Source organism: Sinohyriopsis cumingii, chromosome 6 (genome assembly GCF_028554795.1).
Source record: "Sinohyriopsis cumingii isolate HCF-2022 chromosome 6, ASM2855479v2, whole genome shotgun sequence".
NCBI classification, from domain to species: Eukaryota; Metazoa; Mollusca; class Bivalvia; order Unionida; family Unionidae; genus Sinohyriopsis; species Sinohyriopsis cumingii.
Window position 1 is genome coordinate 124,365,764 of NC_142966.1, and position 19,783 is coordinate 124,385,546.

Below are 19,783 nucleotides of genomic sequence, written 5' to 3' on the forward strand. Positions count from 1 at the left end.
TCTTGAAAGCCTTCAAAGTCAGCTTCATTCTCTGAATCACTGTCGAAAAGTGCATGAAGCCATGCATAATCTCTTTCATCAACTTTATGAAATTCTAACCCATCATTTAAGTCAATATTATCATCGGAATCATCCAAATTGTCAACTTCAATGTTTACATCTGAGTTGTCGTCCATCATTTTATCAATCGATTTTCAAGTCAACAATTTCTTTTCCAACCATGTTTTTTTTAAAATTTCACTGCGCATGCGTGCTTTAACCATTTCCTGTGTAGCTGAAGAAGTACACATATATATGTGATGTATAATACGTGTTTCAAGAGGCGTTACACATATACATAGTAGAGTACGACCTTAGTCGTATTCAGGATAAAATGGGATACTACAACTGCAGGCATATTCAGGATAGAATGAGGTATTACCACCGCAGTCATATTCAGGATAAAATGGGTTAAAATATAGTATTTTTGTGACAGGTTATCAAAGGAGTAACATTTCTTAAGAAAAATTTCCCAAGAATCTTAATGAAGAAATATCTTTGCATTAAAATTACCAAGTCCATCACCCTCTCCCTCCTCCATCCAGCGTTGGCGGTCTGATAGCAGATTGTCTGAATCCAAATCTATAGTTCGTGTTGGGAACACTATGCCATCCCCTGAGCTGTATTGAATGAAAAATAAAAATTATCCAAGAAAAAGGAAATAATGCCAGTCATGGACTTAATGAATGTCAATACAATCAATATACAGCCTCATACAAGATATGTATTATTTGATGTTAAACTTTGAGATGTGAGATGATGTTTGAAAGATGAGACTTTGGCATATTTGATATGTCATTTTTATCTGTCACTGAAAACATCTACCACGTGTGAATTACTTCTTCCATTCCTGAACATATGTCACTCACCCACCATTGTTTAAATCGCCATCTGCATCTCTTATAAATGTGTACTCTGTGTTTTATACTAAATATGAGTATAAAACCTTGCTCTGGTCCTCGTAATATCACGCTGTTGTCACGAGTATTAATGAATTCATCAAGGAATTCATCTAAAGACATCAACAGTACTACAAGCCCTGGGACATCACCATTAAGTGTAAAGAAGTCCACATGTTAGCAGTTATTGTGCCCTATTCATTTTTATGTTCGACCATGCATGTGTCATGCAGGAATTTTTCAGGAATAGTTTAGGAAATGAATTATCTTACCTTCCATGATTTTGGAATATCAAAGCCAGAAATATGATGTTAGTCCATAAATTAGTGACTTCAACCATCTGGTGGAGGTTTGTTACCGAAACAGCTGAGATGCAGGATAGTGATGGAATCAATGTGCCCGGCCAAAGAATCACATTTCTCTTGTCAGACTTTTATTGAACAATAAGTTAGAACTAATGTAACACTGTTCATTATTGTAAGTTCTTGGTTATGTAGAACTTGTTATTTTACCTTAATGTGCAAAATAGTATGCATTTGATAGGGACTATTTCTAACCATATTACGACTCACTGCATCATCAGTATGTTGTACTCTCACTTGATTCGCATCAAAATTCACTTGTCCATTTCATTCAGTACTACGCAATCATAGGTATGAATCTACATATAAGATTAAAAGTGTATTACTACATTGTCTTTTGGCATTTAGACACACATGACTGATCTGTATTATCAGAAGTTGATATTGTTGTGACAAACAGTGTTGATGTAAAGTCACTATGCGATATTGAAAGGCGTGCTCTATTTCACCTTTATTAAGCATTTTTAAGTCTTGAACTCTGGTCTTTTCGATATATAACACATGGGGTGTTACAATATACATCTTATCAAACATTGAACAATACGTTGATGAAAAGCCTTTCTTTTTCAGCATGAAATGATTAGTGAGATCCAATCAGAATTACAAAACAGTGATCCTGCATAACCAAATTTCAGCAGGTTGTAAATTGGTAATGCTTTCCCAAGATATCATATACTTTTTGCTGATATTCCCTAATTCTTTCACATGGCTGCTGTTGCAATTAATAATTAGAGTACCATGAACAGTACATTATATGTCCACCCTACATTTTCATAGTCTTCTATGTAAATAACTGAAATTTGTGGCAATGATTATTATTCCTTCTGTCAGTGACCATGACCATGGCCTAAATTCACTTGGGTTCTTTCTTACCCAAACTGTAACCTGCCAAGTACAGATGGTAGAGAACTTGCTCTATTACACAATCACCACTATTCTTTATTCAAAGTGACCTTGACCTTTCATCTTTAGGGCCCAAAATTGCAATGTTTCATCCTTATCCAAAATGCAAGCTTTCTACAAATGTTTGTAAGTGAAGATCGTAGTGAACTTGAGTTATTATGCAGAAATCACTGTTCTTCATTCTGTTACAGTGACTATGACCCTTAAGCGTTTTACCCCAAAATCTGTAAAGTTTTTTTTGAGCCCAAGTGCAAGCCATCCACAAAGTTTGGTAATCACAGATTGTGGCCATGTTGGGTTATTGTACTGCAATTAAATTAGTAAAGATGGGCAGAAGGAAGTATCACAATAGAATGTAATACACCTTATGGGGGGCATATACAAATGAATATGCACCTTTAACATTCATTATAAGTCTCAACTATATCAGCTTATATCCAATCTTTCTCAGATTACATAGCATATCCAATCTCTCTCAGATTACATGGCGTATCCAATCTTTCTCAGAGTTCATGGCATATCCAATCTCTCTCTGATTTCATGGCATATCCAATCTCTCTCTGATTTCATGGCATATCCAATCTCTCTCTGATTTCATGGCATATCCAATCTCTCTCAGATTTCATGGCATATCCAATCTCTCTCAGAGTTAATGGCATATCCAATCTTTCTCAGATTTCATGGCATATCCAATCTCTCTCAGAATTCATGGCATATCCTATCTCTCTCTGATTTCATGGCATATCCAATCTCTCTCTGATTTCATGGCACATCCAATCTCTCTGATTTCATGGCATATCCAATCTCTCTCTGATTTCATGGCATATCCAATCTCTCTCAGAGTTCATGGCATATCCAATCTCTCTCAGAGTTCATGGCATATCCAATCTTTCTCAGATTACATGGCATATCCACTCTCTGATTTCATGGCATATCCTATCTCTCTCAGATTACACGGCATATCCAATCTTTCTCAGAGTTCATGGCATATCCAATCTCTCTCAGATTTCATGTTGCTATGATAAACTTTGATAACAATGTAATTATTACTGCATTTTAAGCTCAATAATAAATGCTAATTTTACTAAAAGTGAACATCCCTTAACACATGCACACACATGGTCAACAATAAGCTACCATTCTTACCTTAAAGCAACACATATCAGACCCATCAGCAAACATGCCAAGGTTAGAAATTTACAACATAAATTTCAAAAATACCTACATATCCTTTCCATTTTGTATATAGGAGGTATCTACAGATCCATACTAAAAGGGGATTGAATGTAACTGTTTTAAAATGTAAAACATGAATCCATGCAAACCCTGATTTTGAAAACATATTTTGCAACAAAAACAAAACAAAGTAAAAACCCAACACCAAAGAGTAACATGCAGTATATTGTACAAACCTGTGATCTATACCATAAAGTGTATTGTACAAACCTGTGATCTAAAACATGCAGTGTATTGTACAAACCTGTGATCAATAACATGCAGTATATTGTACAAGCCTGTAATCTATAACATGCAGTGTACTGTACAAATCTGTGATCTATAACATGGAGTGTACTGTGCAAACCTGTGATGTAAAACATGCAGAGTACTGTACAAGCCTGTGATCTATAACATGCAAAGTATTGTTTAAAGTTGAGCTTTATATATTGCACACCAGATTAACATGCAGTGTACCGAACAAATCTGTGATCTATAACATGCAGTGCATTGTACAGTGGTGCTTTTTATGTACTAGAGTGTAACATGCAGTGTATAGTACAAAACTTATCTATAACATGCAATGTAGTCGTACAAAACTGTGCTTTATAATGTACACCTGAGTAATAAGCAGTGTATTGTACTATAACTGACAGGGTAGGGTATGGCAAAAAGTTGTGTTGTTGTACGACAGTGTAACATATAGTTGTATCAGTGTAACTTACAGTGTATTTAACAAAGATGTGTTCTATACTGTACACCGCTGAATAACATACCACGTATTGTACACAATGGAGTAACATGCAATGTATTGTACAAAAAATGTGTGATCTATACTGTACACCAGAGTAACATCTTGGGTACTGTACAAAGATGTGCTCTATACTGTAGACCACAGAATACATGTAACATGCAGTGACTAGTACTAAACAATACTCTATACTGTACACCCAGGTAGCATACAGTATATTGTGGAATAGTGTAACATGCAGAGACTGTACAATGATGTTTTTCATACTGTACACCAAAAAGTAACATACTCCCATACTGAACACCAGATTAACATAAAGTGTACAAGCATTGTCTGTTGTACAAAGATGTGCTTTATACTGTATAGCAGAATAACATGCAGGATACTGTACAAAGATGTGCCCAGTAATGTACACCAGAGTAACATGCTGGACACTGTACAAAGATATGCCCTGTACACCACAGAGTAACACAGTGTATTCTACATACATTTTCTTTATACTGTACAACAGAACAGCATGGTGTATTGTTCATACATGTACCCTTACTGTACACTGTGCTTTATGCTTCGCATGTTTTATATACAATAGTTATTGTATTAACACGAGTATTCAGAACTCACAACTTTTCTGGGATAGTACCATGTACTCAAGTCAGCAAAGACAACAGCTTTTGATTCCAATATTAATTCATTTTGGAATTACATTTTTTTCCCCAATATCTGACCCCACAAAAGCTCGACAGAAAATAGAAACCCTTTTCACATTCCAAAAGAATACAAAGTGAAAATTTCATAAAAGCATGCTGCTTAACCCACTTCACTAACAAAGAGTTATATGTTGCTTCAGTAAGTTTTTCCCCACCAATTAATTTATAGAAGAAAAATAGATTATAGATCTATTTCATAAATATGATATACTGGGAATCAAAGAAAATGTACCCTTCTGTGACAGTGGTAGAAAAGGATCAGGTATACTTTAAAAAAAATAGATATTTTTGATTTCTTGATGAAGGATAATATTGCATACAAAGCACACAGAATGGAATTTTTCCAAAAAAGAGATGCATCATGGGAGTCTAATCACTGGTGATGCTTAACATTACTAACTCTTGTCAGCATTACTGTGCTTGGAGCCAAAATAATACATGTGATTTGTTCTGGTTAAGTTTATCCATCATTCTCAGCCATTTTTGAAACAATATGAATAGCAAGGATACAAATAACAATGACTGCAACAAAAAGTCTTTTAAAAAATTACAACTAGTTTCCAAAACCAAAACCATACATGTATATTATGCATCTGCTGAGTACCATATATACTTACTTATAAGTGGAGTCAAACTGCAAACAACAATGATCTTGATCTGCTGTAGCATGATGTGCCAGCAGATCAGAGTCTATGTAACTTGTTCCACTAATTACTCCTAAAAAAAATGCACAGACCCAGAAATGCCAGTGCTTTTGGCGATGGTAGATCTGGATCTGTAATGTTTGCAGTTGGACTAGAATTATAAATGAGTATATATGATATGTAAAAAATATATATACTGTCTACATCTAACCTTGGTGTGTTGCCCATGGTCTGATAGCTGTTTGCTGTGGCATGAACTGCTTGTGTGGGAAAGGTCACCCCGTCTCCTTCACTGCACACAAAAAAAACAGAACCAAAAGTACCCTCAAGTACACACAGAATTGCTGTACCCTGTGCAGCCATCTATCCTAATGCTTATGGCCATACTAGGGCTGGAAAAATCCCCGGCCCAGCAGTCCAGCTGCAAATTGTGTTGGCCATACAAACTTGAGTGCAAAATTTTCACAAGGAATAGGAAAGTTTAGTATTTACATGCAATGTCATGCACATCTGTATGAAATAAGAGTAGAAAACTTTTGGATTTTCCCAGCCCTGTACATATAAAACAAGGATTACAAAGACTGCAGAGTGGAAGTATGCGTGCATTTAACCATAGCGATAATATATTCTTCCATTTATGCACTGTTGTACTGCCATTAGTATAATCCTTATATATCAGAGCCATTCCGGATCACTGCCATCTCACCTCTGTCTGTGTGGGTTCGAGTCCAAAGCTCGGCTAGTGTAGGTATGTGGTAAAGCCTGCCAGCAGCTTCTCATGGAACAAATTCATTATAACTATTGTAAATGATGTCATGGATTGATAGAAACTAAATTTAATCAAGGTCTTCTCAGTAGAGACCTGCATCCAAACTTGGCTGAAATCTACTAAACCTTGCTCATGTTGTACCAAGTCATACAAATGGGAAGTCAGGGGGCATAACTCCTGTAAATGATATCGTGGAATGCTGGAAATCAAACTCAATCAAGGTCTCTTCAGTATAAAACTACATCAAATACAGTTTTAGTCCAACAATCCTTTGGAGAGTTAAACTGCAGAACATTATGGATTAGGCAATCAGAGGCAAAAACTCATCTAATTGATGAATGAGAAAGCTGGAAATCAAACTCTTTAAAGGTCTTGTTAACATTAAGCTGCATACCAAAATCTGATTATTTTGGAGAACCCAAAATTGCTGATGGGCAGGCAGTCAGACAGTTGGATGGTCAGACAGTGTGTGTGTGTGATTTGGATTTTTAACATAGCTTTAACAATTTTTCAGTCATATCTGCAGTGTGACAGTTTATAGTGATGTCAAGCACTGGGGCATCATGTCGCAGACATGTAGCATGATGTCCCACCCAGTCACATTATTCTGATACCAGGCCAACCAGTCCTAACACTAATCTCTTAGGCAGCTGTTAGTACCATTTTTGTAAGTCTTTGGTATGACTCAGCCAGGGATCGAACCCACAACCTCCTGCATCTGAGGCTCTAACCACTAGGCCACTGGAGCGGTATAGGATGGTCAGACAGATGGACTTACATGATTACAGCAGGGCTCCAAAACTCTGTCGAGCAGGGACTTAATAAGATCAACAACAGTTACTGCATTCATTACTTTTTTGAAATTTTAGGAACGTATATATTAAGTTTAATACAAAATAATAATAATAATAATATTAATAATAATAATAATAATAATAAATAATAAAAATAAAAATTATTATTATTATTTTTATTGCTGTTATTATTATTATTGTTGCTGTTGTTTTGTTTTTATTTTTTACTTAATTTTTTAATTATACCATTATAATAAAACACTCTAGATAAGCAGTATATCTACAAATTGTATGCATATAAATCAACGAAAATGGACCATGAAATCTTTCCATGCAATCAAAGTATGAAAATGTTTAACTATAACCAATTAGGCCAATGTGGACAAGTTCACAGTTGTCATGCCACATGCACAGTCTCAACTTTATTATGACACAATCAATTAATATAAATTATGCAAATGAGCAAGTTCTTGATGTTCTGTGCATATTCTATAGGAAGCACTCAATAATTGTGATCTTGATGATAATAAACCCAACAGATCCAAACTATGACTTCAAGAGTGGTAACGAACTCAATCAAATGCAAGATCACCTCATCAATAAATATTGATCCCACTTCTTTTTAAAAATGCCCATGATCCTGATACTATAAGTTCATATTTCACTGGGGCTATGCAAGCTAAAATAAATAGCCAATTTTAAGCAGCAGTTTCGGGAATGTTTTAGAAAAGAAAATGAGGAGCAGGAAGTCCATTAGGGTTCCACAGAATAAGGTTTTATACCTGTACTCTGACCCCCCCCCCCCCGCAATACCTGAAAATTGACAACTGGCACTAATGTCAACACAGCTAAAAGCATCACACTTGTATCATACCATATTTACATAGTCAAGAAAAAAATGGATGCAGATAGCAGATTTATAGTAAATTTCAAGCAGAAAGCAAGTCATGGGTGTGCTGGAGTTTTTCATCTGATACTATGTGAAAATCTGAAAAATCTTGCATATTGAAACTAATTCTACTTTTAAAACATTATTCTACTAAAGGAAATACATGACTATCCTTTCATTCAACAAACCTTACCTTGTGAAGATTGGCAAAAACCACAACTTTTTATTTTCACCAAAGACTTCCAGGAAATTATTGTATCTCCCTAAACTAAACCCATCCTTGTCTGGACCTGACTGGAATACTGGTGCTCTGAATGCTTCTAAAAAATAAAATTTAGAACAAAATAATAATACAAACTGTTAAAATTGCTCATAACAGCTTAACGTTTCACTAGACAGGGTAATGTAGTATTTAAGAACACAGCTATGTAACCTATCTCTCTACCAATATTACCAATTATTTGCAGGCTTAATATGTTCAGGCTCTTGCACATAATCAAACTCAACCAAGATCATGTTGATAATAAATCCACTGATCAAGTTTTAAAGAAACTGGATGAGAAACATTATCCTCAGATCCAGTTGGCTAACAAGCTCAGCCAATCAGATGAAAGGTATCTCATTGGCTAATAAGCTCAGCCAATCAGATGAAAGGTATCTCATTAGTTTATGCACATCTCATAAGCTACTTACCAATGTGAAGCAAAACCTGACTGGAATTTTGTCTCCAGAGTGGTAACAAACTTCGCCAATCAAATACAAGATTATGTCATTCTATGCACATATCTTGCTCCTAATCAAACTTACCCAACATCTTGATAATATATGACTACTTAACAAGTTTGATCAAAGTCTGATGAGAAATATAGTTGCTAGAGTGCTGAAAAGTCCAGTCAAAATGATCCAACCTCACCTTCTTAATCTGCATGGGTAATAACTATACTCCTCAAAGTTCTTGATTTGAGCCTATTTACCAAATTTCATTAAAACTGGATAAGAAAATTATTACAGTTTCTAGAATGGTAACAAGCTCAGCCAGTCACTTATGAGATTACCTCAATGATATGCATGGATCACATACTTTTTTTTATTACCACATACATGATTCCAAGTTTGGTCAAAATCAGATTAAAAATATGAACTCCAGAAAGACAAAAAGTCTAGCCAAACAGATGCATAATCACATCATTAGCATGTATGAATCTCACTCATGATCTAAAGTGTACTAGATAGTACTGACACAAGTCCACACTCCAAGTTTAATCAAATTTGAATTAAAAATATGGCCTCCAGAATGGTAACAAGGTCAGCCAATATGATGCAGATTACCTCATTGTTATGCATGAAACTTGCTCATTAATGAACTGATCCAATGTTTTAATGATATTTCAAGTTTGCTCAAAATCAAATCAGAAATATGGCTTCCTGAGTAGTAAAAAGCTTTGCAAATCAGATGCAAAAAAAAACCTCGTTAATATCCAAATCAGATGCAAGATCACCAGATTAATATGCAAATCAGCTTCAAGATCACCTCAGAAATATACAACTTTCATTTCTGAACCTAAGATTTTTTAGTATATATATATATACATATTGCAACTGTACTGCAAAATCAGATAACAAATATATCTTCCAGACTCGGATAATCTGATTCAAGTTCACCCCCTTTTTATGTATGTATCTTATTACTGAAATCATTCTAGATTAATTATAAGCCCATTAAATGCTCAATTATTTTAGCATGTCCTTGTAACTTGTAAACCCAATTTAACATGGGAGTAAGTGTAAATCCCTTCTTTTCTTATTAAAAAACAAAACAAATATAAACTACTATTTGCTGAATGTGAATACAATCATGATCAAAATTCATAAATGAAACCATTCTTTGAACATCAAAAACTACAGCTAGTACCATAAATTTGATTCAAACTCATGACATTTACAACAGTTAATAAAAGTTGTGGATTCTGTGAAATTAAAAAAAATTAAAAGAACACAGTAATTAACAATATACAATGAACTATCAATCAAATGATATGTCAGTAAATGCCTACTTCCGGGATTACTCTAAGAAATAAATACCAATTAAATAAGTCTGTCAAGTGAAATTAATGTTACTGTTTTATCTTTTGAACTGGTTTCAGTGTAATCATCATAAATGTGATTTCCCACTGGTATCCAAACTATAAATTAATCTTTTGTATCAAGTCAAGTAAATGGGGTTGAATAGAAAATGTTAAAAGGCATGCAAATTCTACCTGCATGAGAACTAGCAGTCATGGTAATGTGTCAAGTCAATCATTTCCATTAACTGAGGACTGAAGACACTATAAGTACATGTAACATTTTTAAAAGTATCTAACAATAATTATAGGAATCTAGAATAAGGTGCATGAAAAACTTAATTTCACATATTGGGTTTATTATGGAGATGCTTGTTCAAAACTTTCAAATAAACTTAAAATTCCAAATTGACACATGGGTTTGCTCAAGGATGAGCCAAAATTTCACAGCAACTTGCAATGAAATCACAGCACATGTATTTTACTAATATAACAATATTTTTAAAATTTAGTTTTTTAGTTGTTATTCTTTAAACAAATGCTAATCTATTTTTTTAAAAAGGATCTTTTATTCTGAATCAATAGTAGCACTAGAATGTATCCACATTCACATGCAAAATGCAGTGACAAAATGTTTAGGCTGGTACACAAATAAGATGGGTTGAAACCACTTGGAGTAATGTTTTAAATGAATTTTCTGAGAATGGATATATTGAAAATAAAGGTAATGTAGGCAGAAAAGCAACAAACTTCACAATAAAATCTATTTATTGATAATTATTCCCATAGTGTTCATTAAATGAATATTTAATCACTCAATCTGACCCTGACACTTCTCAATAATGATGCCAGATTTCTTAAGTTTTTAGAGTCCCTCAGTAACTCATGCCCTTGCTTTAATGCTTTTGTCTTTGTTTTGGGACCCCATTGTGCATGACTTGTCAAGGCAGTAGTGTATTTTATGTCTGCTTAAAACTGCATGATAAATATGGACTAAAGAGTGGTAACAAGTGATTGTTCACTAATGGACAATCCACAGCAAATGCAAGGCTATGCCACAAGCTCACTAGGCCAGGCATGCTAACAACTGATGATGACATACAAGTAATGTTATGTCAGTTGTAAACAAAAACCACTTCCATTGCTTAATATAGTTAATCATCATGTTTTTATTTACATATTCCCCACTGGTGTTGATCCATGGGTCATAATCAAACACTCATTTAAGAGTTAAAAATTGTTTTTTCTGAGTTTACCGTGGTATAAACTGTCAGTTGCTGACTCACACAACAAATAATGCCCAAAGGGCGTTATGTAAGCTGTGTGAGTCAGCAACTGACAGTTTATACCATGATAAACTCAGAAAAAACGTTAAACTCTTATAATTGAAATTTCAAATATTCGTTATGTTATTTTGTTGGCATCATTAAAAAATAGAAATCTTAATTGAGCGTAGTAATACATGTTTGGGGTTTTCTGTTACATAGCTATTCATAGCACTTGGGATTGTCCTGCTTTAATGTAATAAGATCTTCATAATACCAATCCTTCAACCAATGAAAACCAAATTTATTCAATTATTTTGTGAAAAAATTGTTAGAATGATTTTTTCCTTTAATGCTTTCTTCATGTCTGCTTTCACTGGCAGTGTTGTAAACGTGACTCTATTTATAGAAGTGGGTATTCTTAGAAAAGTAGTTCTCCTTACAGTTCATACAGAAATGAACGCAATTCATTTTGATCACGTGTTAACATTCTGACCAATGGAAATGTTACTTTCCTTTACCAGCTACTGGCATTGCAATTATTACAGGATGAGTTCTCATGCTATCTCTGTATGTTTTAAGTTTATTCAAAGATATTAAAAAATCTCACTACAACTGCCAATATTTTGTAAAATTTTGACCCCTAGTGCTCAACAATAGTCCCAAAAGAAGAACAATGAAGACAATGACCCTGGTAAAAAAATCAGACAACCAATGTATAAAGTTTAGTAAATTTCCACTCAGTGGTTTTGGAGATGTGTTTTAAGTCAGAGAAATTTCCCAGATATTATTTGAAATTTTTAAGTACACTGTACTTGCTTATAAGTCAAGTCCAAATGCAACATATACTTTGATCAACTAAAACAAAATGTGTAGGCAGATCATGGTCATTGTCATTTGTTCAACTCAGAATAAAATGCAGAGACCCAGATCTGCTAGCAAATTATGTGAGACTTGACTTATCAGTGAGGAAATAATGTAGATAAATAGTCTTTTACGCAACGTGGTTGTTGGATCATGCACAATTCGCTGTGTATAAATAGTTGCCAGGACATGAGGAATAGCAAACACCCAGAGAAAAGTCTGATTTTTTTAAACATACAAAATAATTTTATAAAGGCAGATAATTTCAATATCTGAGTTCAGCTGATGCCCCCAAAACATAATGATCAAACTATAACCAGTCTGATCATGTAGAAATTTGCAATTTATGCAGCAGAAATATTTACTGAAGTTGTATTTTCTAATATTTCTAATGCCATCATATATGAACTGTTTTCTCTCAGTTCAATGAAAGAGTCATGCTGATTTGGACATTCAGCTTAAAGACTTCAACTACTTGTTATAATGCAGTAGTCAGGATCCATTATGTGCTTCATAATGTCCAGCAAGTCAATGAATTCCAATTTACTACCTCAGGTGCAAAATCTGTAACTGACAAGTGTTTAACAAGCAATAAGGCCACTAGTACAAGTCATTAATACTCAATATTAACTAGTACAAGTTATTAATATGCTTAATATTAACACATTTCAGCTACTCACCTAATGTCGATCTATTTTTGGTTGTTAAATAGCAATGATATCCAAATAAGGATATAAGACTAATTCCAAACATCACAGAAACAAAGAATAGAAAAAGTATATGGAATTTTCCAAATGAATTTCCAATTCCACCCTGCAAGGAAAAATGACACAAAATTAGACAATTATTTAGGTAGATGTGTGTGTGTGTGTGTGTGTGTGTGTGTGTGTGTACATACTGTATTTTCTGGCCCATAGGTTGATACCTTTTTTACCTAAATGTCTGGACTTGTATCATATACTAAGATTCGATATATATGGATTATGTCAATGAAATGGATTATGTCACTGATATTGATATTATTTTTCCAATAATAATGTAATTGTGAGATTTGAATGGCAAAATCGAAAACAGGTCACATAGCAGTACCAATACTTGTTCAATTACTATGTAAATAAATTGCTTAAAACTAATAAGACTGATTTTACATTAAAATTTTTATCACCAGTTTGTACACATTTGTATATGCTTATATTTTCGGATTTCTCCCACATGAAATAACAATTAAAGAATTCACAATTCACTGACCACATACACACAGTGTTCTTTATAGTGTACTGTAAGTTTTGTTTGTTTCTACACCAAAAAATTTGTTTAAATTATATGAACAAATTTTGCTTTATTTATCTTTTTCTAACCCTACCTCATTTTTTTTTAACCCTACCTCATTCTTCCTGATTACATTTAGTCATAGGCCCATTCAGAGATTTACAAATTCACTTGCCAACTCCTGGGACAAGTACAAATGCAATCTGGGCAAGCTCAAATTGCAAGGAACTAGCCTATGGGCAAGTACAGAAAACTGAGAAGGGGATACCAGATACAAGACATTGTACTGAATGCTGATGGTCTAGGTAAAATACAGTAACTCTGTTCAAGCTAATTTACCCACAAGTCGTCGTGTTCAGTTCCTAATGGTTTATGTTCTGCAAGTTTTATACCCTGTGATCTCTCCACAAAACATACATCAACACCTTTACTTAGCATTTATATGTAGTGCATTCTTGTTCTGCATACCTGGATGCAGTTTCTTTCATTTATTGTATGACATTTCCATCTTGTAGTCAAGGTAAGTCTTGCATTTTCTTCTGCAGACATGATAATAAGAATATTTACAACTGAAAGCAGTTATCAGCTACATTAAAATCGTCATATTTATATGTAGCTGGGACTCACCTACCATCCATTCCTAAGTTATCTCCAGGCAAACGATGAAATGGACAAATATGCATGTTGTAAAATCATTCTCAAAAGTTGCATTCTCAAATCTGAAGATGACTACATCTTAATTGTTAAGTAAACGGATAAAATATGTGCTCACAAATCCATGACTAGTGTGTATAAATAAATCACTACCAATAGTCTTGCCTTAATTCTTTGTATCTCTCTCACTTAAGATGTACCTATTTCCAAATTATTTTCTACCTATACCTTCATTTATCTAAAGACAAGTACATATCTGCTTTTCTTCCTGCAACTATATTTGCATTTTAACTCTTTGGGGCCTGGATGGCTGAGTGGTCTAAAGTCCCGGATGGCTGAGTGGTCTAAAGTGCTTGCCTTTACCAATCACTGCTATCTCATCTGTCCACGTGGATTCAAGTCACAGGGTATGTGAGAGAGCTGCCAGTATCTCCCATGGGTCAGTGGTTCTTACTGGAATGTTCCCAGATTCTTACACCATCCATTATACTGGCCGCCATGTATAGCCTGTCTTGCATTGAGAAATGGCTTTAAAATAATAAAGAAACAACATCATTGTCTTTCTAATCTACATATCTATATATGTGTAATATCTGGTGCAATACTGAGATTTATTTAATTTTTTTATGTAACTTTTCTGTTTTTCTGTCTCTATTATTAATTTTCTTTACATTTTACATTATCCTATGGATAGCCTAATTCCCTATTGGTAGCCTCACCAATCTTATTTTGTCCATCACATGTTGCCTTCAAACTAGTGTCAACTGCAATAACCTGGTCAAACCTCTAGGTATATTTAATTAGCATGTAAATAACGCTGCATAGCCATGTGGTTCTTGTCATGACAGATACTGTAGTTAAAACAGGAATAAACTCCTTATTCTGAGGTGTCCATTGATAATGGAATATAGTAGTGCCCTTCTACATGATGAAGATAATAACTGTCAGGTAACTGAACAAAACAGACTGCAATCATCCTGAGACCTTCCTCCCCCCTCCTCCAGAATGAAATGAGGGAAAATGCATGTTAGCATCAGTGATGGCAGTTTTATGATGAATCTGGAATGGCATATTGTGATACCATTAATATGCATGAAACTAGTTACAAGTGAAAAGACATAGTCAAGGTGTTGGTCTAGCTTTATCGTTTACTCCACATCAACTTATATACAGATAAAGGATGGAAAATTTATAAAATTAGCAAATTTATCTTTTACTCCACATCAACTTAGAGATCAGAAAATACAGTATGTATGTATGTATGTATAAACATAAGATAAAAAGATAAAATATAAAGGTGTAAACTTGTAAAGGTGTAAAATTTCTGTAAAATGTATATAAAATAACAGAGAAAGGTAACAAATTTAAAATCTTTAAAATGTGATATTAAGCAGAAATACATCCTTTGAAATTTAATATGACAATGCCATAATTACTAAAAGTGTATTTTCTTGCATAACACAATTTTATGTAAAATGTGCCAAAATGCAGGCTGATCACATGTAGATAACTTTTTTCTTTCACATAATGAATGAAGAATATTTCTTCTGGCACATTAGTTTTGCATTTGTATAACATGTGCCAGAGCTTCATGCAGATTAATGAATTTAATTAATACACTATTTAAAGTTAATTGTATCTCTCACATAATGAATGTAGGCTATCTTCTGGGACCCTTTTTTTAATTCTACTAAAATGTGTGCCAAACTGCAAACAGAATAAATGAAGCAAATTCTATCTTTCACATAATGAATGAAGAATCAATCTTATATGGCAATATATCTATGGGTATGCTTCCATAAATATCATAAACAGTCAGCTTTCTGTTATGTAGTAGATAGAGAAACAAAGTATTTTGTCTGAAATTTTTTTTAATCAACCAAGTCATAAATTTTAAATTGGGAAATTCTCATAACTACATATTTATCCTATTTTGTTATGCACACTTTTTATAGTCATTTTTTTTAGATTTTTGGGATGAGTAAAGTGTTTCACGTTAAAATAAAAACATTTTTTCCCAGGCCGATCTGATGAGAGGATCATGTCACTACACATCACATGGATGATCAGTGTGAAATATTAATTTGCTGCTTCATAACTAAAATGTTACAAACTTTATTCAAGAAATAAATAATGCTTACTAAGCTCAAACAGATTATGAAATATATGATATCACATGGCAAAAAAAGTTCACCTCATGCAGGGTTGAAAATTGGACTAAGCATTACACATATACGTTAATACACATTGTACACACCAAAATATTGCATCTTTAATAAGGAAGCTGAAGTTAAATCTACTGAGCTTTGATTTTTCGCTGACATGGGAAATTTAATCTATGATAGGAGTAAATGGCATCATTTAAAGCACTAAGCTATTTCTAAAGAATTATGGTAGAAGGTGTGTGGTTGTGTGTGTGATTTGGATTTTTAACGTAGTTTTAAAAAAATTCCAGTCGTATCACTACGATGTCTGCAGTGTGTCAGTTATAGTGACATCTTGCACTGGGGCATCATGCTGCAGACATGTAGCATGATGTCCCACCCTGTCACATTATCCCCTGACACCAGGCCAACCAGTCCTAACACTAACCTCTTAATGCTGAGTGCCTAGCGAGGCAGCTGTTAGTACCATTTTTGTAAGTTTTTGGTATGACTCGGCAGGGGATTAAACCCACGACCTCCCGCATCCAAGGTGGATGCTCTAACCACTAGGCCACCGAAGCGGTTATGGTTTAAGGTACTAAACTAAAAGAATTAACCTTGGTGTATACAGCAAAACCAATCACATGATATCAGTGCCATAAGATTTCATTAACCAATACTGTATTGTTATACACGTGCAAACTTTACATACATGATTTTTCCATGTCACTTAACTTGTATGGTTTAACATCAGTATAATTTGACCTCTGATAAACAAAACCTTACTTGCACTATGACCCAAAATATTGTTAACTGCTCTAAAAATTACAAAACTTTGCTAGGTAACTTACCGTCCAAAACTGGATGAAATATTTAAGGGAAGTCAATGCTACATAGATGCAGTATATAAGGGCATAACCCAGGAAGAGCACAAAGAACTTGTAGGTCGTAAATCCAACACAGTTGTTCACCCTGAAATCCAAATACAAAAATTATACCATAGCACAGGAATTACTTAAAAATAATATTGTAAAGTTTGTCTTTAAAACAGGAAATGTGGCAGTTAGGAGAAAGAGATCCTTAAATACGTGTATTTGCCAGGCATGTCTGGTGGGTCACAGGTTTTGATCAGCATGTATTTTGAGCAACTGGATATTGGTCATGGGAGTTTTCTGTAATATTATCATATAAACTTGCCTTTGATTTCTTCATCCATTATACTCCAGAAAAATAACTTTTCAATAAAGTAAAATTCAAAGATCACAAGGTCTAATTTACAGAATATATCTTTGTTGAAAAAAACAATAAAGATCTTGCCAACTAAGTTTAATTCAAAGGTGACTACATTGTTTCCTAGTTGGACAATTAACAAATGTGTCTGCATCTAAGCATGCATAGCTGCCAACTTTCCAGGCTCACAATTAGTGAAACTAGGGATAAAAAATCATGAATTTGGACATGAATTCGTGAAAAATACCATGACAATAACTCCATCCACTCTGACCATCAATACTACACTATATCAAGTTCGCAATATGAAACTAAAACACTACATATGTGCTGAAATATTTATTTATCAAGACATGATACTGTGGCAAACTTGAACTTCCTCAACTGCTTGAACGTAAATTTGTTTTCTAAACAGTTAAGACTTTTTGCCAGCTGGTTGATCTTGGTGACTAAAATTACTGACAAATTTTCTGCAGCTAAGGAGGCCATAAAGTCTTATGAAAGAAACTAGAGAAAATACACTTTCACTTGCACTGTTGCTGTGAGGAATACACAGGAGCTGCAGCACTTCTGGTCCTTCCACATGAAAATTTGGAATCGATTTTCGAGTCCGGCAACATTTGTCAGAACAAATGTTCAGCATGGTCTTCAGCTGATAAAGGTAGATTGTGTTCGACAAGAAAACTCACAAATAATGCTTCAGTGTTGGTAGCCTGCATTTCTTCTGCCAATTGTTTAAAATATTCCGGAGCTGAAATCTGCGAATTCTTAATTTTCCCAACTTCTACGTGTTTTTTGCAACGAACGTGCTTCCTCACATCGTCTCTGCGATGTCACACTGAGTGCAAAAAGCATGATGAATATCAATGTTTAGTGGCAGAATGCACAGCCAATTTTTTTATATATTCCAAATTAAACTTCACTTTTTGAGTAATACAGTTATTTTTTCTTAGTGGTGAAGACATTTTCAAAATCGTACATGCGATGCTGAAACGTAACTCAAATCAGTGTTGGTGATGCATGCGCGGAGCAAAATTCCGGTTAGGCCCCAGTTTCTCTCAAAAGCATTTGTAAAACTACTCTTATACATATAGATTAAAATAGACTAAAACGCTTGCTACCGGGCCAACTGTACTAATCGGCTGTAGATCTACTAATATCGCGACCAGCAGTACCAGACTGTTTCGGCAACTGCGAATATCATGACTAGTGCTTAAAGGGAAATCGGTTATTTTATTAAAGATTTTAAATAATTGAGGATTGGAGAATTCGTGAATTTTTGGCTTGTGGCGTGAATCTGTGAATCGCTGAAAAAGTCGTGAAATTCACACCAAATTCGTGAGGGTTGGCAGCTATGAAGCATGTTTGGTCATTATGTTTTCCTAATTGTTTAAACACTATAATCAATACACTAGACAAACAAGGTGTGAAAGCTTATCTCATAGACTTATCAGAAGCCCTATAATAGAATGATTGCCCCAGGATCTGTGCTACAGACAATGCATCACTCTTTCATACCACATGGTTTGTGTCAGCGTGTCATCACATAACAATCTTTGAACAAAATATGTAAAGCCTAGACCCAAATTAAGAAGAAAAAAAAATATACTAGTAACAGGAACTAACTTTAATTATAATCAGCCAAGACTTATTTTGGATTCTGATCAAATAAACTTCATCATATGACTTGACTGTAAACACCCAATAATTAGATGTTACATGCTTTTTAATTAGTTTGGTTATAGAAACTGAAAGTGATCTTTAAACTGCTGTGATTAAATTTACCCTTAGCATTCCTAATATAAATCAGTTTGGGTAATCATGTGGGTGCATGGCTAACTTCCTCAGATGTGCTAGCACAACATAAAAACCATCGCAAAAAAATGTTTAACTGATATCTCATATGGAAGTGTTTTGAATGGAAATCTGCTAATCTCCAATAAGCTCTGAAGACCAAAGTGGAAATATCCTGCAACTTGAAGTTAAATAACCAATTACCTGTGGATGGAATTCTCAACAAAAGAAGTAAATATATTTTTGTCAGACATGTTCAGAGCATCCAAGAAAATCATCCTCCTGGCCAGTATACACTGAGATGAGACCTAGACATAAAATGCCCATACCTGATCAGACTAGCTGTTAAATGACCCACCTAGCATCTAGGACTCTTTCAATATCACCCTGTAAACGTTTTGACAAGGCTGTCAACAAATAAGATGCATGGGAGATAGGTCTCTGTTGATTACACAAGGTCTGATCAATAGATATGAAGAAGCCATCTTCCTGAATACCTTTGGGATGCAGATGATTCGAAAGAGGCTT

At 34.3% G+C, this 19,783-nt stretch overlaps 1 protein-coding gene across 6 annotated transcripts in view; it reads right to left on the reverse strand.

The window, feature by feature from the left end:
- LOC149797883 (palmitoyltransferase ZDHHC15B-like) overlaps positions 1 to 19,783 on the reverse strand; it is a 78,072-nt gene that overhangs the window by 32,135 nt on the left and 26,154 nt on the right. For 4 of the 6 annotated variants that reach the window (XR_016421910.1, XM_089962912.1, XM_089962910.1 and 1 more), the window contains exons 6-10: positions 17,083 to 17,203; positions 12,845 to 12,977; positions 8,166 to 8,292; positions 5,732 to 5,812; positions 553 to 659 (exon numbers count right to left, since the gene is read on the reverse strand). Coding sequence is in view for 5 of the 6 variants with exons in the window: in XM_089962912.1 (XP_089819038.1) it covers positions 553 to 659; positions 5,732 to 5,812; positions 8,166 to 8,292; positions 12,845 to 12,977; positions 17,083 to 17,203 (569 nt within the window). In the remaining variant the exon portion in view is untranslated. The remainder of the gene's footprint in view (positions 1 to 552; positions 660 to 5,731; positions 5,813 to 8,165; positions 8,293 to 12,844; positions 12,978 to 17,082; positions 17,204 to 19,783) is intronic. The other 2 variants (XM_089962913.1, XM_089962915.1) reach the window with 1 other exon arrangement.